At 47.4% G+C, this 25,035-nt stretch overlaps 2 protein-coding genes across 2 annotated transcripts in view; one reads left to right on the forward strand and one right to left on the reverse strand.

Annotated features, from left to right (window-relative positions):
* The window catches only part of NUP62 (nucleoporin 62), a 25,629-nt gene extending 19,431 nt beyond the window's left edge, over window positions 1-6,198 (reverse strand). The window contains exon 1 of the mRNA XM_063089437.1: window positions 5,937-6,198. The gene's annotated coding sequence lies outside the window, so the exon portion shown is untranslated. The remainder of the gene's footprint in view (window positions 1-5,936) is intronic.
* ATF5 (activating transcription factor 5) lies at window positions 5,333-9,809 on the forward strand. Its single transcript, XM_063089439.1, has 3 exons — window positions 5,333-6,008; window positions 7,292-7,588; window positions 8,471-9,809. The coding sequence occupies exons 2-3, from the start codon at window positions 7,411-7,413 to the stop codon at window positions 9,178-9,180; spliced, it is 888 nt and encodes a 295-aa protein (XP_062945509.1). The 5' UTR covers window positions 5,333-6,008; window positions 7,292-7,410; the 3' UTR covers window positions 9,181-9,809.
* Window positions 9,810-25,035: the final 15,226 nt, after the last annotated feature.

Raw genomic sequence — 25,035 nt, forward strand, 5'->3', positions numbered from 1 at the left:
TTTTTCTGAATTACACGCTAACTTTTATTTTATTTTATTTATTTTACTTTATTTTTTTTAAAGATGACCGGTAAGAGGATCTTAACCCTTGACTTGGTGTTGTCAGCACCACGCTCACCCAATGAGCAACCGGCCATCCCTATGTGGGATCCGAACCCGTGGCCTTGGTGTTATCAGCACCACACTCTCCCAGCCACAGGCCGGCCCACATGCTAACCTTTAAAACTAGGACCTCACAGAAAAAAAAAAAAATCTGGATTTCCAACTTTTTTTTTTTTTTTTTAAAAGATGACGGGTAAGGGGATCTTAACCCTTGACTTGGTGTTGTCAGCACCACGCTCTCCCAAGTGAGTGAACCGGCCATCCTTATATAGGGATCCGAACCCGTGGCCTTGGTGTTATCAGCACCACACTCTCCCAAGTGAGCCACGGGCTGGCCCACGGATTTCCAACTTCTATAAAATCAGCAGCTGCACATTAGGGTGGGATTGCTGACAAGCTCGATGGGTTGTCCCTGATCAGCATCTGTGCCTTTTGGTGGTCACCTTCTGGGTCTCTGACACAGGGCCTGGGGCTCTGTAGGGACAGCTCACACTCACTAAGCCAGGCACTGGTTTAGGCCTTCTCACATATTAACTCTCTGATCTCATCACTGCCCCGAGGTAGTTCTATTATTGTCCCCATTTTACTGATACCAGCACAGGGGGGTGCAGTATTTTGTCCCAGGCCACGCAGCAGTAAGTAATGGCACCCTGGGCTCCAAGGCACTATGTTGTCAACTGTTATCAGTTTGCTGTCTCCTTTTCCTTTTTTTTGATAGCTGGCCAGTATGGGGATCCAAACCCATGACCTTGGTGTTATAAGGCTGCGCCCTAAATAACTGAGCTAACCGGCTAGACTGCCTTGTCCTTTTCCTATATCTGGTCCCTTTGGGTATGTGTAGGAGGGTGGCACTCCGGTCTGGCCCTATGCTTTATTTCCCAGATGAGGAAACTGAGGCTCTTAGAGGGGAGATGTGGTAGGCTGGAATAAGGCCCCCACCCCCGATGTCCACATCCTAATTCCCAGAACCTGTGACCCTGTTACCCTATATGGCACAAGGGTCTCCAAAGACATGATTAAATTAAGGATGCTGGGATGGAGATATCATCTTAAATTATTTGGGAGGGCCCTAAATGCAATCACAAGAGTCTATATAAGAGGGAGGATGGGACGGCAAGAAGACTGAAGGAAGAAATAGAAGATGCGATGATGGAGGCACAGGATGGAGTGATATGAGGAAGGGGCCACAAGCCAAAAGAATGCAGGTGGCCTTTAGATGTTGGAAAAGGCCAGTAAATAGGTTATTCCCTAGAGTCTCCAGAAGCACAGCCCTGTGGACCCATCTTAGTCTTCTGACTTCCAGAACTGTAAGGGAATAAAGATGTGTTTTTCTAAGTCACTAAGTTTTGTGGTGATGTTATAGCAGCATTAGGAAACTAATACAGAGGGTGGCACTGAACATACTGGGGTTGGTACAGTAATGTGGGTCTAAGTAGGCTCTGAGAGCTGTGACTGCTTCTGCCAAGTGGGACAAGGCAGGCACAAGGAGAGGAAAGGGGCTCTGCAGGACTCTGAGCCACTGGGACACGTGGCAGGTCTGTGCTCTGCCTGCCCAACCCCTGCACTGTCCTTTCCCCAACTGGTCTGGCCTTGGCCTTCCTGCCCTTGTTTGCCAGGATGCCCACCTCCAACCTCTGCCCCTCTAGCCTGCATGACCCAGTTCCCCTCCTTGGTGCCTGTTAGGAACCACAGTATACAACTCCCCAGCCTCTGTGCATGAGGAGCTCATTAGAAAATGTATTGATGCCTATGGAGGTAGCAGCACAGGGCTGGGGGCTGTGGGGAATGATTCTGGGAATGAGAAGGGTCCCAACCTTGCCCTCTACATGCTCTGGGAAGCAATCACATAAGCAGACATCTGTCTGTGAGGCGGCTCTGAAAGCAGAACAAAGTGTGGAAGGAATGGGACGAGAAACAAACATATACAGATCCTGAGCTCTCAGTAAATGCTGGGCTTTACTTACATCATTTCCATTATCCTCCTGGCCCCCTGAGCCTTAGAAAGAGCGAATGCTCATAGGGTGCTTCTTATATACCAGGCCCTGTCTTAGGCTTTTAAGTACATTTATCCACTTAGTCCTCACAACCACCAACAAGGTGAGTCTTCTTATCCCCATTTCATGGACAAAGAAACTGAGTCACAGAGAGATGATGCTACTTGCCAAGGGTCACAGAAGAGGTGGAGGTGGTAGATGAACCCAACAGGCTGGCTCTGACCCATTTGCAGAGGGTAGCTGAGACTCCAGCAGACTAAGCCCTTGACTACAACCCCCCCAGCTAGAACTTAGTGCTGTGGGTTCAGGACCTGAACCTAGGTCTGTCTGATGCAAACCGTGCAGCCTTTTCCATCATGACATGCTGCACCTTTATTGGGAAACCAGTGAAGGGTTGCTGTAATAGCACAGGTGAGGAGGGCCTCCTCTAGGGCAGGGGGATGTCTAGGGGCAGGCCAGAATCGATAGACTTTGGCAGTTGTGAACAGAGCAAACCTGAGGTGAAGGTCCAGTCCTCGAGGCCTCCCAGCAGGCTATGCCCTGGGCTGTGGGGCCCTGGAAGCTGTACAATGTTGTGGAGGCTCAGGCTCTATCTAACTAGCATGTGATTTTACACAACCCCCTTTTCTCTTGGGGCGCCAGTCTTGTATGTTACAAGACAAGCCCGTTGGCTTCTGTAATCTGAGGCCCCTTCTTGGCATCAGTCTCAGCTTCTCAGGGTCCTGCACAGGCAGCTGATCTCCTTTCTTCTCTGCACTCTCCACCTTTGCTGTGCTGGGGCCTCTCCCTTATTCAGGGCTCTTCTAATCAGGAGCCATTGCCAGATGCGCCTGTGGCCCCCAGAGAATCCCCTCACTCCCTCTTCCCATCAACGAGCCATGGCTGATGTAACCTGCCTGAAATCGCCGCCTCACTCCCAAGCCAGGCCCCTCCGCACTGAAAAAGAGTCCCCAGCAGCCCTTGCTCCCAGCTCAGGAGATGAAGGGACTGGACACTTGCACCCTGGAGGACTTTGCAGAGCTGGGGATAGCTGAAGCATTTGAGTCCTGGAGGGGCCACAGGCCCAGATTAGGAATGGGCATAGGAGAGGGCTCATGGTGCCAAGACCTAGGGTCACAGGCAGCTACTGATGACCTGTCACCTGTAAATTAGAACATGCTGGGAAGGGCTGGGGAGCTAAGTGTATGAAATAGTACCTGCTCAGCATGACTGAGTCAAGCTGCCCCAAGTGGGGCAGGGCTGAACTGGATGGGATCCAATAGCAAGAGGGAGAAAAGGGCTGGGACGGAGGACAGGACAGTCCCTGCCTTGATGCCTTCTCAGTCAGCAATACACAGTCAGCAATGAGATTCTTTTACTGAGCAAGTTCGTTCCAGTTATTAAAAAAATACCTTACTTGGCCATTGTCTCAAAAACCCATAATCCCAATCTAAGTATGAGACAAATTGAAGCACAGTCCATAAAATACCCAACCAGCAGCATTCTTCAAAACTGCCAAGGTCATGAAAGACAAGGCAAGTCTAAAAAACAGCCATAGACCAGAGGAAGCTAAGGAGACATGATGCCTAAATGTAAGTGGTATTCTGGATAGGATCCTGGAACAGAAAAAGGGCATCAGATAACAACCAGTGAAATCAGAATAAAGTTCAGTTTAGTCAACAGTAACATACTAATGTTAGTTCCTTGGTTGTGACAATGAAGCATAGCAATGTAAGATGTTAACAATGGAGAAAACTGGGTGAGGGGTATATAAAAAGTCTCTGTATTATCTTTGCAACTTTTTTGTAAATCTAAAATTATTCCAAAATAAAAAGTTTATTAAAAAAACTATCTAGTCCCCATATATAATCTAGAAGGTCTTCTCAGAAGACTCTGGGGAGAGACTGTCTCCTCACTACCAGCAGTCTGTCCTACAGTCTACACCTAATCCCACCTGCTATCACTCAAATATCTATACTGAGAAGTGGAAGGAAGTCAATCCTTAAGTTTTTCTTAAACGGTGAAAGACTAGTCATAGTGTTAAAGCATTTACTGCTTAGCAAAGGAGACAGAATATACCCACTTCACCAATAACAATAACAACCCCTTATGGAGCACCTACTGTGTGCCAGGCACTAGTTTAAGTGCCTGACATGAATCAACTCATTTAATCCTCATAACGATCCTAAGAGGTAGGTACTATTAATACCACTTTTTACCATGGGGGAAACAGGCACAAGGAAGTAAGGGAAACTGTCAGGGTCACACAGCTAGTAAGTGGGGTACAGTCGGGCTTTGAACCCAAAGAAACAGGCTACAGAATCTGTGCTCTTCACTGTTACTCTATATACTAAGTAATAATATAGCCACCCCCCACAGGCCCAAAGAAATATGCAGCAAGTGCTCAAATACTGGCATAGTGGACAGTAAGTGCTATAGGGAAGGTGGTCAGATCCCAAGAAGGACTTCCTGCATGCAACAGGGAAGTGGGGGGGGGTGATGAAAATGCCTGAATATAACTCTCAAAGTCAGGGTTCCCCCACCTTCTTTGGACCTTGATTCATGCCACAGAAGGGATGAAGGTTGAACTCCAGGTGAGATGTCCTGATGTGGCAGGGTGGGAAAGGGAGGAATTTCTGCAACAGAAGAAAGGCCCACATACACCCGGGGCCCAGTGCCTAGGGAGGGGCAAGATGGCTACCAAATTCCCTGTCTTTTGCGAAATGGAAATGTAGATCTATTTTTGACAGGGCTGGGAGACAGTTCCTATCCAATGGGGACAGCTGAGGCCAAAGACTGTTTGAAAGGAAGTAAGGGCAAGGGACAAGGGCAGAAGAATGAACCAGTTGGCCTGAGGGAAGGCAGGCAGGGGCTGGAGAAAGGACGGAGTGGGGGTGACAAAGCCTGAAAATTGACATCTTGGAGTAAGGGAACCACAAAAATGACCTATCAGCAGGTGTTTATGTGTTGAGTCAGGGGCTCTTGCCAGTGGAAAGGAAGAGGTGAGACTGGGCCCACGAGTTCCTATTAACAATAAAATACGTTGAACAGGAATAAGTTGAGTTCTGTGCTGAGGGCTTTGAGGACCTCGCCTTATTTGATGCTCACAAACAACCCCATCAGTAGAGTTGATTTTTCTCATTTTACAGATAGTGAAATGAGGCCAGATACGTTAGCTACCCCAGGCCGCCCTGGCAGGTCTGTGATTTGAATGGAACGCGGACTGTGACTCACGCCACACTCTAACCCACGAGGGTTCTCACGGTGGGACGGCAGTTGGGGGATGAAGAGATGAAAGTGTGACTGGCAGGAAATTCGTGAAGCAGAGAAAAGAGAAATGAACTGGTGTAGGTCTGAAGGAAAAGGATGAATCCAGATCCCCAAAATCAGAGGGAGGAAAAAGTCCAGGACCTCAGAGTCAAGAGGAAGAAGGAAACCAGATCCCAGAGTCACAGGCAGGAGAGGATCCAATCACTGGGTCACAGGGAGAAGAGGACCCAACCTCAGAGTCAGAGAGAAGGGAGGGTCGGAAGGAGGGAGCCGGATCCCCAGGTCAAAGGGAAGAGATGGCCGAAACCCAGGTGTCGGAAGGAGGAGGTCGGATCCCCGGATCCCCAAGAGAAGGGGGCCAGGCCACCTCCCGGTTTGGGGCCGCGCGGGGGCGGGGCGCGGAAGGATACGGACGAACCGTGCTACGCCACCCCGGCTATATCTGTCCTCAGTCCCGGGGGCCGCTTCATTCCCCATCCTCAGATCACGATTTCTCCTCACGCTACTGCTCCGCCACCTCCGCCCGCCATAGCCCTGCCATGGCTCTGTAGCCGTGACCTCTTTGTGCCCCCGGCCCGTCTCCGCGCTTACCGCGCCTGTGCTCTTCGCTCACACCTTCTTTCTTCCGCCGAGGCCGCCGCCTCTCCTTTCCACAGCCATGGAGTGAGTAACCTCTCGCCCCTCCTTTTTCCAACCGCCTTTCCCGCCCTTTCGCAGCTCGCGGCTTTCACGGCCAGGCCTAGGGGTAGGGAGACGTGAGCGTGGAATCACGTTCGCGCAGGCGCAGGAGAGGGACGATGCGCCGTAGCGCGCCGCCGAGCATGCGCACTTAGCCTCAGGGAGGGAGAGGATGAATTCTTCCAGAGTGGTGGTGTTTAAGCTTCGTCCGCGTACGGTTATACCTGCACACTACCCCACATTGGGTTTTTGGGTTTTTTTCCCCCTCAACGATTCGGTTCGCGGGAAGTTGCTCATGCGTATCAGCTCATCGGAGCCTTGTATTTATGTATGAAGGGCAGACGTTAAACGGCCGCACATGCGCACTGATCCCCAGGAGGGTGGAGGCGTGAGAGAGCATACGCTTTGACGGCGGCGGAAGAGCATCGTGTGGAAGGGTGGGGGGGTTGGGTAGCCGTTCTTCTCCCGTCCCCTCCCGCTTCCTGGCCCCACATTGCTCTGGCTCATAGCACAGTTCCCTTCCACTTAAATCGGGCACCTGCTGGGACGGGGACTGGTTTAGGTTGACAGGGTAGGAGGCGGGGCTTAAGAAGGCAGTGGAGCTGGGATCACAGCCGTCGCTAAGAGTGGGCATTGGGATATCCATTGTGAGAAGGGGCGGGGCTAAGCCTATCGTTAGCTGAGGGGTGGGGTTTCGATGGGCAAAGGGGCGGAGCCTCTGGGGAAGCTTCAGGGAGGGGCGGGGCTCGGAGGGACTCTGGCGGTCACCACAAAGTTTAAAGGGAAGTGTGGTAACATTGATGAAGGGCTGGGGCAAGGGGAAATTCCCTGGGAACTGATTTGGGATGTAATCTGGGAAAAGATGTCTAAAGGAATTACTTTAGAGGACGGGGCATAGCTGGAAGAAAATTCCCCTGGGATTGAGCGCTTTTATGAAGAGAATCTTATGGGAGGGGTAGGAAGGATTTACGGTAATTCCCCTGGGACGCTATTAGGTTTCCGTATTGGAAAAAGGGGTGGGGTTTCAGAATTAGAGGAAAAGTAGGTCGGGCCTAAAGAGAATTCCCTTGGGAGTTGGTGGGGCCTGAGAGTTGGGAAAAGAAAGGACAGATTTAGAATTCTGAGCGGTTAAGGCTTAGTCCCAAGCTCTGGTTGGAAGGGGGAGGGAGGAGCCCCATAGACATGGGGGTGTAGCTTGGTTCTGTGTGACCCTGGCTGGTGGGGGAAGCTGACTTCTGACCCCCCTCCCTCTTGTCTCTCACGTGTAGGTCCTCCACTTTCGCCTTGGTGCCTGTCTTCACCCAGCTGAGAAACCACGAGAGTCCACTCCCAGCTGTTGGTGCAGCCTCCTCCATTGCCATCAGTGCCCAGCACCTGTGCTACAGCCATGTCACTCTTGGCGACCCTGGGGCTGGAGCTGGACAAGGCCCTGCTCCCAGCTAGTGGTCTGGGCTGGCTCGTAGACTATGGAAAACTCCCCCTGGCCCCTGCCCCCCTGGGCCCCTATGAGGTCCTTGGGGGAGCCCTGGAGGGCGGGCTTCCAGGGGGGGGAGAGCCCCTGGCAGGTAAGGGCAGGTGGAGAGTGGAGGTGGGGTGAGCTGGGGGTGGGGGGTAGGGGAAGAGGGGAAGGAAGAATTCATTCATTTATTTACTCATTCATTCCATAAATATTTATTGAGTACCCGCAATGTGCCAGCCACTGTTTCAGGTGCTGGGGATACAGCTGGGAGCAAGAGTAACATGGTCCCTGCCCACCTGGAGCTCACACTGTGTAGTGGGGAAACAGACAAGGGACAAATTAAATGTTGATGTATTGGGATAAGTGGGAAACATTTAACAGCTGAGCTAAAAAAATGACAAAGGGGGCCTAGTTTAGAGTGGGTAACCAGGAAACCTTCTCCAAGTTACATGTCCACTGAGGCCTAAAGGATGGGAAGGAATGAGCCATGAAAAGACCCAAGGTAGGGCTTTTCAGGTGGAGGGAACAAAGGCTCTGATGTAGGAATTATTTTATTAATTATTGTTTCCCAAATGCTTGGCACATAGTGGGTTTTCAATAACTAATTAATTAAACACGAAATTGTGTGGTGATGTGATCTAGTTTGCCTTTTAAGAGTAAACTTAAGAATTAAGTTAAAGACACCACAGATATAGGGTACCCAGTAAAGGGGATGTTGGAATGGTTGAAGAAATGGTTGGTTGACTGTTTTGTTGGTTGGATCATTGTTTGGTTGACTGGTTCTTTCATTGGTTGATTTGTTGATTGTTTGATCAACTGCTTCATTGAATGGTTGGTGGACTGGTTGGTTGATTGGTCAGTTGATTGGTTGGTGGTTTTACTGAATCAGTGGGACACATGAACCTGAATGAGACAGACATGAGTGACCACCTATCGGGTGGAGGATCAGAAGCTCAAGAGAACTTTGTGTGTCCCGTTCAATCCCCAGGTGATGGCTTCTCTGACTGGATGACTGAGCGAGTCGACTTTACAGCCCTCCTCCCTCTGGAGCCTCCCTTACCCCCAGGTGCCCTCCCTCCACCTTCCCCACCTCCACCTGACCTGGAAGCCATGGCCTCCCTCCTCAAGAAAGAGCTGGAACAGATAGAAGACTTCTTCCTTGATGCCCCAGTCTTTCCACCACCCTCACCACCACCACCACCACCACCACCACCACCACTACCACTACCACCACCAGCACCAGCACCACCACCACCAGCCCCAGCACCAGTACCCTCCCTCCCCCTCTCCACCTTTGACCTCCCCCAGCCCTCTGCCCTGGATACCCTTGACTTGCTGGCCATCTACTGCCACAGTGAGGCTGGGCAGAGGGATGTGGGGTTGGTGCCTATGCCCCCACCACAGCAGCCCCCTCCTCCTCCACCTCCACCCACTCGCCTGGCACCCTACCCCAACCCTGCTACCACCCGAGGGGACCGCAAGCAAAAAAAGAGAGACCAGAACAAGTCAGCAGCTCTGAGGTACCGCCAGCGGAAGCGGGCAGAGGGTGAAGCCCTGGAGGGCGAGTGCCAGGGGCTGGAGGCAAGGAACCGGGAGCTGAGGGAGAGGGCCGAGTCAGTGGAGCGGGAGATCCAGTACGTCAAGGACCTGCTCATCGAAGTGTACAAGGCTCGGAGCCAGAGGACCCGCCACAGCTAGAAGGGTGGGGGCTTTGGGTTCCAGGAGAGCTGGTCTTCAGCTCTGCTCACTTCTGTGTCTAGCGCTGAGGTAGGACAGGTACCTCAGTCATCCCCCTGCCTCCAGCTTCATCCCAAATGTCTCCCTCTCCCTCTTCTTGCTTTTATTCATATTGCCTCTCTTGCCTGTTTCTCGATTTTGCTCCCCAGAATCATGGAATGTTTGGTCTTAGTCAACATCTGTACCCCTAAAGTAACAGCTGAAGAGGTGAGGCCCACAGGGAGCAGGGGGATCTCAGAAACCTGGTCTCTTGAATTTCAAACCTGATTTTTTGCAGGTGGTTCTTGGTGGGGGGTGGAGTAGGCATAGGATGGAAAAGGGAAGTGAGGCCAGGACTCCATGCAGAGTGACTATGCAAATGAGAATGTAAGTCAAGGAGGGTTTTGAGGAGGGATCCCATATCATGTGAGCAAAAAAGTAAGCCAGGCAACCCTAGGGTACTGTGATTGGTGAGGGAGCCAAAAGGTGGCCAGGTTCAAAGAGCAGGTGGAGCTGCAGGTGAACAAGAGGGAAGGGGCAGGGTAGGGGTGGCCATAGTTGGGACCAGGTGTTCATTTTAGCTCTGGGAAGAAATCAGTGTTTTGTGAAGGTGTTGGGGGAGGGGTTTCATCTAGGTGAGGGAGGGTGGGGACTGATCCTTTTGGGGGCGGTGAACAGAAATAAAAGGAAGAATTTCCTCTGGCCTGTGTGTCTTGTTTTTGAGAGGAGAAGTTGGGGAGAGGGTGGTCTTAGGCCCAAGACAACAATAAGAATAATAAAGATAACAGATAGTATTTATTTATTGTCAGGCATACACAAGATGTGACCGATTAAACTGGTAAAGATACAGTGAGCCACTTTCAGATTCAAACTGTTTATTGCTTACATAGAGAAAGAGAGACTAGCCAAAGCTGCCAGTTCCCCGTGGTCCTTGTCATGCACACCAAAAAGGACACCACCAATACAAAAGGGGCTGGATGACTGCAACAAGAGTTATGGAGTGCCGCGTTGCTGAGGAGCCAGCAGTCTCATCCTACCATCCTCTTGTATCCTGGGAGGATCACGAGGCATTGTGCCAGAACCGAGTCGCTGTGCTTCTAGCCATCCCCTATGTGGAATGTGTGTGGATGTGCAAGGTCATTGGGGTGCTGTGGGGGAGAAGCTCCCCTGCATTTATTTGTCAAGGGCTTTCTATGTGCCAAGCACTGTTTTAAGCACTTTGAATCATAGTTTCAGATAACACACGAGGAAGCTATTATATTTTGGATGAAGAAACCTCAACCACACATTCCATCTGTGTAGTCTCTTCCAGGCACTGGGGGTGGGGAAAGGGTGGGCACACAATGGTGAACAAAGTCATGTTTTTTGCCACCATGGAACCTCCATTCTGGCAAGGGAGACAAACAGATTGCTACTAGGTCAAGTGTATCAATTACAAATGCTTTTGGCTGCAAGTCACAGCAGACCGGACTGTGGATGGCATATACATAAGAGTTAACTTCTCACATAAGTCTAGAGGTAGGGGCTACTGGCACTGTTAGAGGCTCATGGCTATTCTTGCTGAGGTCTCTCAGTTACAAGATGGAGGCCACAGTTCCAGCCATAGTTTCTGAATTCAAAGCAGGAAGTCAAAACTTTCCTAGAAGATTCAGGTAAACTTCTGCTTCCATCTCATTGTCTAGAGCTATGGCACATAGATACTCCTAGTTGCAAGGGAGGGTGGGAATGTAGGCATTTAGCTTTCTCAGTGTCTACAGTGAAGATAAGAGGATTGGGAACAGGTGTTGAATTCAGGCAACAATGTTTGTTACCCTCCAACAGTGTTTGTCACTCACTGACCAAAGATTTGGACCCAGTCAGTTTAACTGAGCAGATGTGGACATACTGGCTCAGAGAGGGGAAGTTAGTTCAATGCATGCATCTTCTCAACATGCCGGGCATTGTTCTAGACACTGAGCACAAAGAGATGAACAGTCCAGACGTGGCTCCTCTCCTCATGGAGCGAGCTCACAGTCCAGTGGAGGAGAGAGAGCTAATCAGCAGGATTGTAATGCACGGTCAGGAGAATTCATCACTGGGGATTGATGTAGTCTTTTTTCTTTTTTTTTTTTTGCTTTCATGGTATTTAAAAAATTTATTTATTTTTGCAGCTGGCCAGTAAGGGGATCTGAACCCTTGACCATGATGTTATTAGCACTGCGCTCTAACCAAGTGAGCTAACTGGCCAGTTCCCAGAATTTTTAAAATTGTGGTAAAACACACGTAAAAGCTATCATCTTAACCACGTTTAAGTGTACAGTAGCATGAGTACCTTGTTATGCAATCAGTCTCCAGAACTCTTTTTCATCGTGGAAAACCAAAACTCTGTCCCCATTAAACAACAACTCCCTATTCCCTCCTCCCCTGCCCCTGGGAACCACCATTTTTCTTTGTTTCTATGAATTTGACTCCTCTCGGTATCTTATATAAGTGAAATCATACAGTGAGGCACTCACATTTGGCTGTGTCCAGCCCAGCTGTTGCCCTTAGGCATCCTTGCTGTGCCACACTATGCTATAACCAGGACCCCCGCCCTGATGTCATGAAGCCCCACCTTCTCTCACCCTTTGGTTATCACAGACTAGGTGACACCCTGCTGCAGCTACAAGCCCCACCCCCCCGTCCCACCCTGTGGTTATCTAGCTGACACCCTGTGGTTTCACAGACTGCTGTAACTGAATGCCTCAATCTCTCTTCTGCTTTTTCTTCTGCTTTCTCTTGCCAGTAGTTTTCCACTCTAAGATAAAGCACCCCCCACCTTACCATGCTGTAAAACCCGGAAATGCTATGATATAAAAATAACTGCCCCACTGCATTGGGCTGCTTGAAACTTTGGACATGAGTCCTTTGGGCCAAATGCCAGCATTTCAATAAACTCTGTTTTCCTGTTTTAAGCCTTGGTGTTTCCTGCCTCTCTCTGTGAGTTCACGGTAACTCACTGTAACGACGGTATTTGTCTTTTTGTGACTGGCTTATTGCACTTAACATCTTCAGAGTTTATCCATGCGGTACGATGTGTCAGAATTTCCTTTCTTTTTAAGGCTGAGTAATATTCCATTTAATGTATAGGCCACAGTTCGTTCATTCTTCTGTCCATGGACTCGGGTTACTTCCACTTTTTGCTATTGTGAATAATGCTGCTACAAACTTGGTATGTACTCAGAAGTGGAGTTGCTGGATCATATGGTCATTCCATTTTTAAGATTTTGAGGAACCGCTGAACTGATTTCCACAGCGGCTGCATCATTTTACATTTCCACCACCAGTGTACAAGAGTTCCAATTTCTCTGCATCCTCGCTAGCACTTGTTATTTTCTGTTTTGTTTTATAGTAGTCACCTAATAGGTATGAAATATATGCCTGCAATATTTAATTCAAAAAAGAATCAGGCTGGCCAGTTAGCTCAGTTGGTTAGAGCATGGTGTTAATGACACTGGGGTCCAGGGTTCGTTCAATCCCTGTGTTGGCCAGCTGCCAAAACAAAAACAAAAACAAAAGCACAAAAAAGAATCAAGGGGTGTATTTAAATACATTATTAATTAGGATATTGATCTGATTTGCCAAAGACCAAATAAGAGCGGTTTTAGTAAGACTTTTCCTAATGTAAATACCCAAGCTGGTATTTGGGGTAGGGAGTAGGATGGCCCTGTCTCCTGAGGTTATCCAGTAGGGACACAGGTGCCTTCTTTGTTTTTGGTGGCTGGCTAGGAAGGGGATTTTTTTTTTTTTTTAAATCTATTTATTTATTTAAAAAGACGACTGGTAAGGGGATCTCAACCCTTGGCTTGGTGTTGTCAGCACCACGCTCAGCCAGTGAGCAAACCGGCCATCCCTATATAGGATCCGAACCCGTGGCCTTGGTGTTATCAGCACCGCACTCTCCTGAGTGAGCCACGGGCCGGCCCTAAGAAGGGGATTTGAACCTGTGACCTTGGTGTTGTAAAGCTGCCCTCTAACCAACTGAGCTAACCCACCAACCTCCAGGTGCCTTCTGTCTGGTAGCTCAGCATCTCCCAGCCCAGTGGTCCTCAAACTTGAGCATGCATCAGAATCCCTAAAAGGTTTTTTGAAGCATGGATTGCTGGGCACCACACCCCAGAGTTTCTGATTCAGCAGGTCTTGGGTGGAGCCTCAGAATTTGCATTTCTCACAAATTCTCAGGTGCTGCTGATGCTGGTGGTGGTCTGGGGACCACACTTTGGGAACTGTGGTCCTAAAATGTTGCCCTCTTCAACACAGTTGAAGCTGAGTCACCCTCAGTACAACTGTTATAGCCAGCAGGAGAGGGGAAAGAGACACCAGGGAGCAAGCAGCCTCATTGTAAATACAGGAGGTGGGTTTTTCCACATCTTTTCTGCCTTTCCTTTGGCTAGAACTTCTTCACATGGCCACACATCTGCAAGGGAGCCTGGGAAATGTAGTCTTTAGATGGGCAGCCATATCCTTAGCTAAAACCTAGGTAGTTCTATCACTAAAAGAAAGAAGGAGAAAATAGACTTTAGGAAGTATGATCATTAAGATAAAATTGGAAAGATTGGCAAGGGTCAGAAATGCAGAGAGTTGTAGGCCAGCAGTTATCAGTGTTGTCTGGGGTCCTCTGGGTCCCCAAGACCTTTTCAGGTGATTTGTAAGATCACATTTACAATATGAAACCATCTTTATAATAGTCCTAAGATGTTATTTGTCCCCCTCCCCCTGGAGTTTTCCAGAGGCTATGTGATGTGATGTCATCATTCCTCTGACAACTAATGTGTGCTTGTGTATTCTTGTGATTTAAAAACTTTGCTATTTTAATTTCTAAAACAGTGTCAAAGAACAAAATTTTAACAAATTGAGTTTAATGATATAATTGACTTTTATTAGTGATTCACAAACAGGGCAGCCTCTTGTCTACAAAATAGGAGCTCTGCAGGGCATGGTAGACCGGTTGTTTTTTGTAAGGCAGCTTGGGCTGGAACAAACAGCATAGTGCAGAATGCAGATTGGTAAACTTCAAGCTACTTCAGGTTACTTTCCTTGTGTGGGTTAAAGCAGAAGGGGTGTCCTTATTATGCCAGCTCAGGTAGACTGGGCCTTTTTGATTGGTTGCTCTGAATCTCTTGCTTTTTTGTTTTTTTTTTTAAACTGGCCTATTAGGGTATTTGGCTATCATTTTTCTCCTGATTTCTCAGGAGGTCAGATCTTACAAATAAACAGCTCAGGTTTCTGTTTGGTGATGTGGAACTGATCACTCCGAGCAGGACTGAAACCTTGTCAGGACCTAAAACCGCATGAGCTGTAGGCAAATTTTAAAAAGACACAGTTTTTTTCTTGACATGTATTTCTCTGAGTTCCCTCTTTCCCCATGGTTATTTGATATTTTGAACCTTGGTTATGGGGCAAGATGACATAATTTACATAAACGTAAAGTTGTTTTCCAGCCAGCCTGAAGCTGCAGACTTGCAGCTGAGAAACCAAGGAAGACATGAATAAACCTATGCTGATTCCACCCCTCCAGCAGGACCTGAGATAACGGCAAGGACGGGAGCAGAAACTAGATGGAACCTTAGTGAGACCTTGCACCTGGCTCCTTGCGGGGAGCCCTGATAACCCACATCTCCCTCCCTCCTGTTGTTCATTTCTTGTATTCCGTTCCCGTGAGAGAATAAGATTTCTGTTGTTTTAAGCTATTACATGTGTGGTCATTTATTACGGCAGTCTTAGGATCCCTAGGGTCCCAGTTTATAGTGGTGAGGGTCTTTTTTGAGGCTTTTACTTCATTATAATTCACCTCTTGGTGCTGAACAGAGCCAGAATTAAAAAAAAAAAAGAATAGGAAAAATACATATCTGAGAAGCTGTGGCCACAGGCCAGCCTTCCTACTGAGTTTTCACCTAGGGTACTTTCAAAGGACAAAATTACAAGAAATGTAATAATCTCAACTGGCTTTATTGCAATTTTACAATCAGGCAACAGTTCATTCCATAAAATAGAATACATGTTCCAATAAGCTGAGCAAAAGAGGTTGGCTTTACAGATAGAAAAAGGGCTGAAGGGGCCGGCCCGTGGCTCACTCGGGAGAGTGCGGTGCTGATAACACCAAGGCCCCGGGTTTGGGTCTCATATATGGATGGCCAGTTCGCTCACTGGCTGAGCGTGGTGCTGACAACACCAAGTCAAGGGTTAAGATCCCCTTACCGGTCATCTTTTTAGAAAATAAAAAAATAAAAATAAAAATAAAAAAAAAAAAAGGCTGAAGAAAGCAGAAAGGAAGAACAAAAAATGGATTGGTCATTTCAAAGTTGCTTTCCTTGTAAGGTGGGGACAAGGAGACAGAGCAATAGAAAAACAACTGATTTACATCAGGTTACTTCTTTTGTGTAAGGATTAAAACAGAGGAAATTTCATTATGCCTATTAAAGATTTATTTTATTTTTATTGGCTTGTTTGGGAAATAGACTATTATCTCTCTCTCCTGATTTCTTGCAAGGTCAGACAACAACTTAGTTTGGGTTTGGTGACGTTGAACTTTAGCAGGGGTGAACTCCATTTTAAGTTTTTAGTCTGGTCCGTTGGGGCCTCGTGCAGGAACTTAGTTCAAAACAATGGCCTCCTATAATTTTTATATAACAATACTTATAGCTGGGGGAACAGGGCTTGAACTGAGTTTGAAGTATCTCTGACTGATGTTGCCTCTAGCTACCTGGCTACAGCAAACACAGATGTCAAGGCCCAAGTTCAAGTTCACTAGAGCAGCCCTCAGGACAATGTCTTCATGTTAATTCTTCTCTCAGGTTCTGGCTCTCCTGTAGACTTTGGCCTGGGAAGTCCTTGCCAATTGCTGTTCGGAAGTCCTTGTGCCTGCTGTGCTGAGGATGGTTTTCATATTTCATCTGTCATATATATTTAAGTGAGATGGTTCATTTAAGCAATCTGGAATAAACTGCCATATCATCAACACTGACTTCTATCTCCATCTCAGATCATTTTGTTGCATATGAAGACTTGGAGTTTTAAGGCTGAGCTCTATAATGTCATTAATTTATATTAAACAGTATAAGAAAATGGCAGGCCAGTGCAGCTCAATCTTATTAGCAAAAATGGCTCAATTAAATTTTACTTAACAGTGAAATCAGGAACATTTAGTGATTTTTCTCCTCCAGGAGTGAGGCAGAAGCTGGCACTGTCATATTTGAGCTGTGTGGCCTTGGACAGGTGTCTTTCCCTCTCTGAGCCCAGGTTTCTTATCTGAAAGTCGGGGATAGCAACACCCAGCCTGAGAGGCAGCACAACGTGGAGAGAAATCACCAGGGCGCTAACGCTTTCTCCATCATAATCTTTCTTTGTGAGCTGAAAAAAATGGCGCAGGTGGACACCCGTTATAGGGTCTGGGATTCAATTTAAAGGATTCTGGTCAGCATTTAAAATTGAAATAGAGTAGAATAAAACCATCATGTAGTACAGGGTAGTATTATTTTGTGAAACTATGCTGATGCGAAATGATTTCTTACTGTGCATCATGTTCAGAAAAAGTTGGAAGCCACTGACTGACGGTCCCCGCTTCGCACACTGATTTTCAGGCAACTGCCCATTAGCACGCCAGCTGCCACCTCCCTTTCAGATGCCAACTGCACCCCTCCTAAATCAAACATTTCTGGTTTCTGGGCGGCGCTGTCTTAGCAGGACTCTGCCGCTAGGTGGCGGCCATGCCCTGCCGGGAATGGGTTGCTCCATCTTCGACTCAGACCCCAAGGGGTGATTTCTTCCTGGTCGGGTCTCGCCTCGAGCATCTGGAGCATTCCTGGGGCTAGAAGCCCTGGTCTCGGTTATAGTTCCCAGAGCAGAGCCCTGCATGGGGTCTCAGCGGTCAAGAAAGGATATGGCTTTCTATCTACCCATCCTTTTCTCATTCACAATGTTCATTAAATGCTTCCGTGCACCAGACCAGGTCCCCCACCCCCAGAGGTGACATCCTGCTGGGGAGGACAGACAGAACTCAAATTCATGACCCGTTAGTACTGAGCGGCCTCCCGGCCTGGGGCTTAAGAGCCGAGTCTCTGGTGCCCGACAGCCCGGGACAAAATCCTGTCCTGCCACGCGATCACTGTGGCAGCTTGCTTAGCTTAGCGGTGACTCAGTTTCCTGTGCTCTAAAATGGGAATGATAATATAACATCTACTTCATAGGCTTGTTGTGAGCATTGCATGAGTGAATGTGTGTAAAGCACTCTGAAGGGGGCTGGCAGGTTTGTTAAATCAATTGTTTAAAATTCCCACTTTACACAAGAGAAAACTGAGGTCCAGAACAGGGTAATGAATCGCCAAACCCACATCCTCACCCCCGACCCCCCGAGGAGGATCTCCAAGTTGAGCCCAATGACTCCGATTCCCAGGCCAGGCGCTTTTCCTCCACGTTGTGCCCGCGGTAGGAGTGAACCAATTGCTCTTTGCATAGGAGGGCTGCTAAAGCTCAGAAAGAAATCCTGCAGAGGACACTGGGCCAGTACCGGTGTCAGGGCTGGGACCAGTGTGAGGCCCTGTCTCTGGATCAGGGGGGTAGCTATAGCTAAGTAACTCACCGTTTTTTCTTTTTTTCTGGTGGCTGGTTGGTATGCGAATCCCAACATTTGACTGTGGAGAACATTGACATTAATGAGATAGAAATAAAACACAAGTTATTTTGCAGGATCAAAGCCTGTAATGTAAAAGGCCAAAGCCTGTCGTTTAGAGGACCAAAGTCCGTAGTCTAGGACAAAGCCTGTAGTTTAGAGGACCAAAGTCCTTAGTCTAGGACAAAGCCTGTAGTTTAGAGGACCAAAGTCCTATAGTTTAGGAGGCCAGAGCCCTAGCTTAGGGGGCCAAAGCCCAACCCTTTAGAAAAACACGTAAAATTACTAAGATTAAGAAAGACCAAAAAACTTTCACAGAACTAAAGCGTTGGTGTAGATAAGAGAACTGAAGCACAGCAAAAAGTGATTGTTCTGCGGGCAGTTGCCCTTGGTGCAGCTAAACCTAAATGATGGGAAAGTACGTAAGCTAAAATCTTCAAGGATATTCTGCTAGTTCGTGCTTGGGGGACATTCCACATCTCACCCTTAGCTGTTTCTTTGAGTTTCTTGGGGAGTTAGGTGCTTTGGTGATTATCTCATTGTTTCTTTTTGTATGTCACATAGCTTAGTTCTATGACTCCTTTTTTTTTGAAGATGACCAGTGAGGTGATCTAAGCCCTTGACTTGGTGTTGTCAGCACCACGCTCACCCAAGTGAGCCATGGGCTAGCCCTTATGACTCCTTTTGATAGTAAATTGCTTGAACTATTCTGAACTACACCTGCTTTAATGAAGATGGTCACATAGCTGGTTCGTTTATGTTTTCACTGTGATTGATGAACCACCTGTTTTTCTTCTGTAACTTTCTTGTCTTTACAATAAAAACTGAAGCCAAAACTGACTCGGGGCTGTGCCTGGGCTCTCCTCTCTTGAAGGAGTTTTCCTCCGTGCAGTCCCTTAGGGCTTCTCATTGCTCTGAATACATGGGCTCTGAGTCATCTTTTGCATCTCTGTCACTCTGCGAGAGGTGACACTTGACCTTGGTATTACAGCACCAAGCTCTAACCAACTGAACCAACTGGCCAGCCCAAGACAACCCACTTTAATGTAATGAACTACATCCAGATTGCAATAACAACATAGAAGAAAGGTAAAATGAACTGGTAACAGCATTTATGAAGCTGCACTGCCTCTGCAGTACTGAGTTATAATGAATTATGAATATTCTCTTTCCAGGTATAGGATCTCAGGCAGCCATTTAAACTCTCTGGGCCCTAGTGTGCTCTTTACAGGGAAAAATACACTAGAAGTAGGATCTTGTCCAAACTGATGGTTTCTGAGGTTCCTTTCATGTCCTGTGATTCTCTGCGCTCCCTCCACAAGGAGATTATAATCAAACACAAAGTTAGATAGTAAAATACCCAAAAGGGTTCGGTGAGCAGTTGCTGTAGTCCATTTGCTTTGGAGAAAGACAGTGAAGAATCTTTTGAGTGAATGGATGAGTCCTTAGTGTGCCTCTTATTTTCTTCAATACCAGCTCCTTATAACACTATGCTGTGTAACTTTCCACAGGGAAAAAAACAACGCTGCCAGTTCTGAGTGGGACCCGGAGCAAGAGGGGGTTCTTCAGCAAGTCCAGGCTGTGATAACATCAGTTCTGCCTTGTGGGCTATGGAATACCCTTGCCTGCTTCTGCGGGGAGCTGCTTTTTGTTTGTTCCTAATAGATACCTAATATCCAATCAGGAGCACAAAATAACAATGCCACTATGCTGCCCATTGGGAGTTGGAATTACTTGCCCTATTGTATCCTAAGGTTGGGTGTGGCATTAGCTCTCCCTTAGGAGAAGGGATCAAACAGAGCCAGAATGCATGGTCCAGTTACATCAATAGGTACCCAGCTTCCTGTATCACCTATGTCTGCTGCTCTGTGGCCTCGCCCTGAACTACGACCACATGAGGTTTCCTATGACCGACTGCCTAAGTGTACTGGGTTGGATAGTGTCCTCCCAAGAATTCACGTCCTTTCCAGAACCTTAGAATGTGACTTTGTTTGGAAATAGGGTCATTGCAGATGTAATTGGTTAAGTTGTGATGAGGTCATACTGGAGTAGGGTGGGCCCTTAATCCAGCACGACTGGTGATCTTACATGAAGAGAAGAGACACTAGGCACACACAACACACAGAGAGGAGGCCATGTGATGACAGAGGCAGGCATTGGAGTGATGCATCTACAAGCCAAGGAATACCGAGGATTGCCAGCAAACACTGGAAGCTGGAAGAGGCAAGGAGGGAGCCTCCCCTAGAGACTTCAGAGAGAGTGTGGTCCTGCTGACACTTTTTTTTTTTTGGAGGTTTGCAACCACTTTTATTCATATATTTATTTATTTATTTATTTTGATGATTACATTTTATTTATTTTTTTAAATTTTACTTTGTCGATATACAATGTGGTTGATTATTGTGGCCCATCACCGAAACCTCCCTCCCTCTCCCCCCTCCCACCCAACAATGACATTTTATTTTATTTTTTATATGTATTTTTTATTTTTATTTTTTAATTTTTATGGAATCAAAATTGATTATACTTATTTTTGGGGTTCAACATTGAGATATCTTAATTAAATCAATATTACCAGCATACGTATTATTATAAATCATAATTATTCTTTATGTCCCTTGTCCAATCTCTCCCCATCCCCCTCTCCCTCCTCCTCCCCCCTCCAATTACCCTAGATTTCTTCTCTCCTTCTGAAAGAGTAATGGTTACTCTGTTGATTTGTTGCCTAGATGATCTGTCCAATGCTGAGAGATGTGTGTTCAGGCCTCTCAATATTATCATAGAGCAGATGCTTCTGTCACTCTGAAATGGGCTTTGTGGAGAGAGACGTCCTCTTCTTTTCTTTATCTCTGCTGGTGACTCTCCTTGTGTCAATGCACTCCAGTGGCTGGCGGACAATCTGTGTGGTGGTTGTGGCGTCTAGCAGCTTTCACAGCAGCCATGCTTATTGTGGTGGCTGTGGTGGGCCACCCACATGGAGGTGATTTTTTTTTCTTTTTTTAAAGATGACCGGTAAGGGGATCTTAACCCTTGACTTGGTGGTGTTAGTACCACGCTCAGCCAGTGAGTGAACCGGCCGTCCCTATATAGGATCCGAACCTGTGGCCTTGGTGTTATCAGCACCGCACTCTCCCGAGTGAGCCACAGGCTGGCCCTAGAGGTGATGTTTTTGGCATGCTCCTTTTGGTGCTGTTGGTGTGACTGGTTGTGGGAGGGGGGTCTAGTCCCTGGCTCTATACCCTAGGCCCCCACGCAGGGCCCTAAGGCACTGTCAGTGTGCTTGGTTGTGGGGAGTGTCCGGTCCCTGGATCCATGCCTCAGGTCCCTGACAGGCCCCGAGACGCTGGTGTGGTCTGCCTGGTTGTGGGAGGAGCGTCTAGTCACCAGATCCATGCCCTGGGCCCCCAGGTGGGGCCCTGAGGCACTGGTGGTGTGCCTGGTGGTGGTGGTGGGGTCTGGTCCTCTTCTCCATGCCCCAGGTCTCCAGGCAGGCCCTGAGGCACTGGCACAGTGTGCCTGTCTGTGGGAGGGTGGTCCAGTCCCCTTCTCTATGCCCTGGGTCCCTGGGCAGGCCCCGAGGTGCTGGCACAGTGTGCTGGGTTACGGGAGGGGATTCTAGCCCCTTTTCCATGCCTTGGATTTCAGGCAGGCCTCGAGGTGTTGGCGCAGTGTGCCTGGTTGTGGGAGGGGGGGGTCTAGTCCCCTTCTTTATGCTTTGGGTCCCCAGGCAGGCCCTGAGGTGCTGGTGGTGTGAGTGGTTGTGGGTGGGGGTCCTGTCCCTGGCTCCACGCTTCCTGTCTCCTGGTGGGCCCCAAGGCACTGGTGGTGTGCCTGGGGTGGAACAAATTTTTTGTCCTTTGCTTACTTCTAACATGGGGGAACTTTCTGTGGGAACCAGTACATGAGCTGTGTGGTGAGTTAAATTGCTGCTTTGCTGCTGTTTCCCTAGGGAAGGCTTTTTGTGCATCTCAGGGTTTAATGGTTGATCTTATAGGTACTTCCAGCTTTCTAGAGACCTGGTGAATCTGGGTTGTGTAGAAACTCTGATCTGGGCCTTAGTTTTTTCATCAAACTGCACCCCATGCCATTCTGCATTCCCGACCAGTCTCCTCTGAGTGGTCCTGTGCTGACTGGGGGTGTGGACTGGCTGTCCTTGCTGTGTCCCAGTGTTCTCCTGGTGGGCCTGTCTCCCCTACTGCCTGTGCTCCAAACACTTCCCAGGGCATGGGCGCTGTGCTGGTCCCTTGCATTGACTCACCGGCCTCTGAATGGCTACCATTTTCAGCTGTTCTGGCTCCTCGCTCCTGCGTGGGTCCACAGGAACCCTATTAGTGGTCTTGCTGTCCTGGGGACCACCAAGGCCCTCTTCTCCCCTGCTGCCTCCAAGTAACTTCATCTGAAGGGAACAGCTGCGGCTTCTGCTGGTTCCTGCTCCACGCGCTCATCAGCCCCAGCATTAAAGCGGCCGCGGCCCAAAACACTCAGAGCAGTTTTTTCTTTCTCTCATCGTGGTTTCTTCCACTTTCATGCACTCTGTAGGTCTCTCCTTCTCTTCCCCTGAGCTCCAGTGGCCCCAGCTTGGCTGATGTTACATTTTTATAGTTGTAAATTAGTTGATTCGTGGGAGAGAGTGACGCTGGAGACCCTCTATTTCATCATCTTGACCGGAACCCTGAGGACACTTGGATTTCAGACTTCTAGCTTTCAGAACTGTGAGAGAATAAATTTCTGTTGTTTCAAGCCCACACTCCACTACCAGCCCCAAGTTTGTGGCACTTTGTTTCGGCAGCCCTAGGCAACTATCTCACTGAAGAATAACATAGATAGTTTGGTATGCTGTATTGGCATTAGCCAGAAATATATTGCTGCTGGATTAGTGCCCTACTTGTAGGTGGCCCTGAAGGACATTTTTAAAAATTGTGTTAAAATACACATTACATAAAACTGACCATTTAACTGTTTTCAAATGCACGATTCAGTGGCATTTAGTAGATTCACAATGTTGTGCAACCTTGACCTCTGTCTAGGTCCAGAACCTTTTCATCCCTCCCCAAACAGAAAGTGCATTAAGCAGTCCACTCCCAATTTCCCCCTCCCCCGGTTCCTGGAAACCACAAATCTGCTTTCTGTCTCTTACTCTGTTCCTGCTACTATAACAAAATACCTTAGACTGCATAATTTATAAATAAAATAATTTATTTCTCACAGTTCTGGAGGCTGGAAATCCGAGATTAAGATACCAGCAGATTCAGTGTCTGGTAAGGGCTTGCTCTCTGCTTCTTTTTTTTAAAAGATGACCGGTAAGGGGATCTTAACCCTTGACTTGGTGTTGTCAGCACCACGCTCACCCAGTGAGCCAACCGGCCATCCCTATATGGGATCCGAACCCGTGGCCTTGGTGTTATCAGCACCACACTCTCCCGAGTGAGCCACGGGCCGGTCCCATTGCTCTCTGCTTCTAAGATGCACCTTCTTGCCATATTTTCTGGAGATCTGTAGCAAAGCAATGTGAATATCTTAACAGTACTGAACTATATATTTCAAAATGGTTAAAACGGGAAAACAGTATGGAGGTTTCTCAAACAACTGTAGATAGAACTACCATGTTGTTTTAGTCCGTTTTGTGTTGCTATAACAATTACCTGAGACTGGGTAATTTATAAAGAAGAGAGGATTATTTGGCTTACGATTCTGGGACAGCTGCATCTGGCATGGGCCTCAGGCTGCTTCTACTCATGGTGGAAAGTGGCAGGCAGCTGGTGGGTACAAGCAGATCACATGGTGAGAGGAAGAGAGAGAGAGAGAGAGAGAGAGAGAGAGAGAGAGAGAGAGAGAGAGGAGGTGCCAGGGTCCTTTAAACAATCAGGTCTCGTGGGAACTAATAGAGTGAGATCTCTGTCATTAATCTCCCCTCCCCCAGGGAGAGCATTAATCCATTCATGAGGGATCCGCCCCCATGACTCAATCAGTTTCCAACACTGCCACATTGGGGATCAAATTTCCACATGAGTTTTGGAGGGGACAACACATCCAAACTCCATCTCATGTGACCTAGCAATCCCACTATTGGATATATACCCAAAGAAATGGAAATTATCATGTCGAAAGGATACCTGCACTCCCATGTTTATGGCAGCTCTATTTACAATAGCCAAGAGTTGGAGTCAACCTAAATGTTCATCAGCAGATGACTGTATAAGGAAAATGTGGTATATATATGTAACAGAATACTACTCAGCCATAAAAAAAGAAATTCTGCCATTCACAGCAGCATGGATGAGTTTGGAGAAGATTATGTTAAGTGAAACAAGCAGGGCACAGAAAGACAAATACCACATGTCCTCACTCATAAGTGGGAGCTAAAGAAAGAAAGAAACAACAAATACAATAATATATTGAACTTTCAGAAGGAGAGAACAAAACTATGGTTACTGGAGCTGGGAAAGGGGGAAGTGGACGGCGGTTAGCGAGAAATTGGTTAACAGACACAAGGAATGATTACATTTTGTAATGAGGAACATGATAATTATCCTGATTTGTTCATCACACATTGTACACAGGTATTGATTCAATTCTGTACCCCACAAATATGTATAATCAATTATGTTTCAATAAAAAGATAAAAATAGTTGAAATGATTTTTTTCTTTTGAGAAACATAACTATTTTTTTTAGGCAAATGACCTGAATAGACATTTCTCAAAAGAAGACATAAAAATGGCCAAGAAGTATACGAAAAAATACTCAGTATCACTAATTGTCAGGAAATGCAAATCAATACCACAATGAGACATCATCTCACCCAGTTAGAATGGCTATTATCAAAAAGACAGAAAATAACAAATGCTGATGATGAGGAGACAAGGGAACTCTTATACACTGTTGGTGGGAATGCGAGTTAGTACAGCCATATGTAAAACAGTATGGAGATTTCTCAAAAAACTACGAATAGAACAAGTGTATATGATCCAGTATGTCAAGGAGATAGCTGCACTCCCATGTTTATTGCAGCACTATTCACAATAGTCAAGTGTCTCCATTGTGTGTTGCTGTAACAGAATACCTGAGACTGGATAATTAATAAAGTAAATAGATTTATTTGGCTCACAGTCTGTAGGCTGGAAAGTCCACATGGGCAATTGCATCTGGCGAGTGCCTCAGGCTGCTTCCAGTCATGGCATCAAGTGGAAGGGGAGCCGGTCTATGCATAGA

Source organism: Cynocephalus volans, chromosome 3, assembly GCF_027409185.1.
Source record: "Cynocephalus volans isolate mCynVol1 chromosome 3, mCynVol1.pri, whole genome shotgun sequence".
Taxonomy (NCBI): Eukaryota; Metazoa; Chordata; class Mammalia; order Dermoptera; family Cynocephalidae; genus Cynocephalus; species Cynocephalus volans.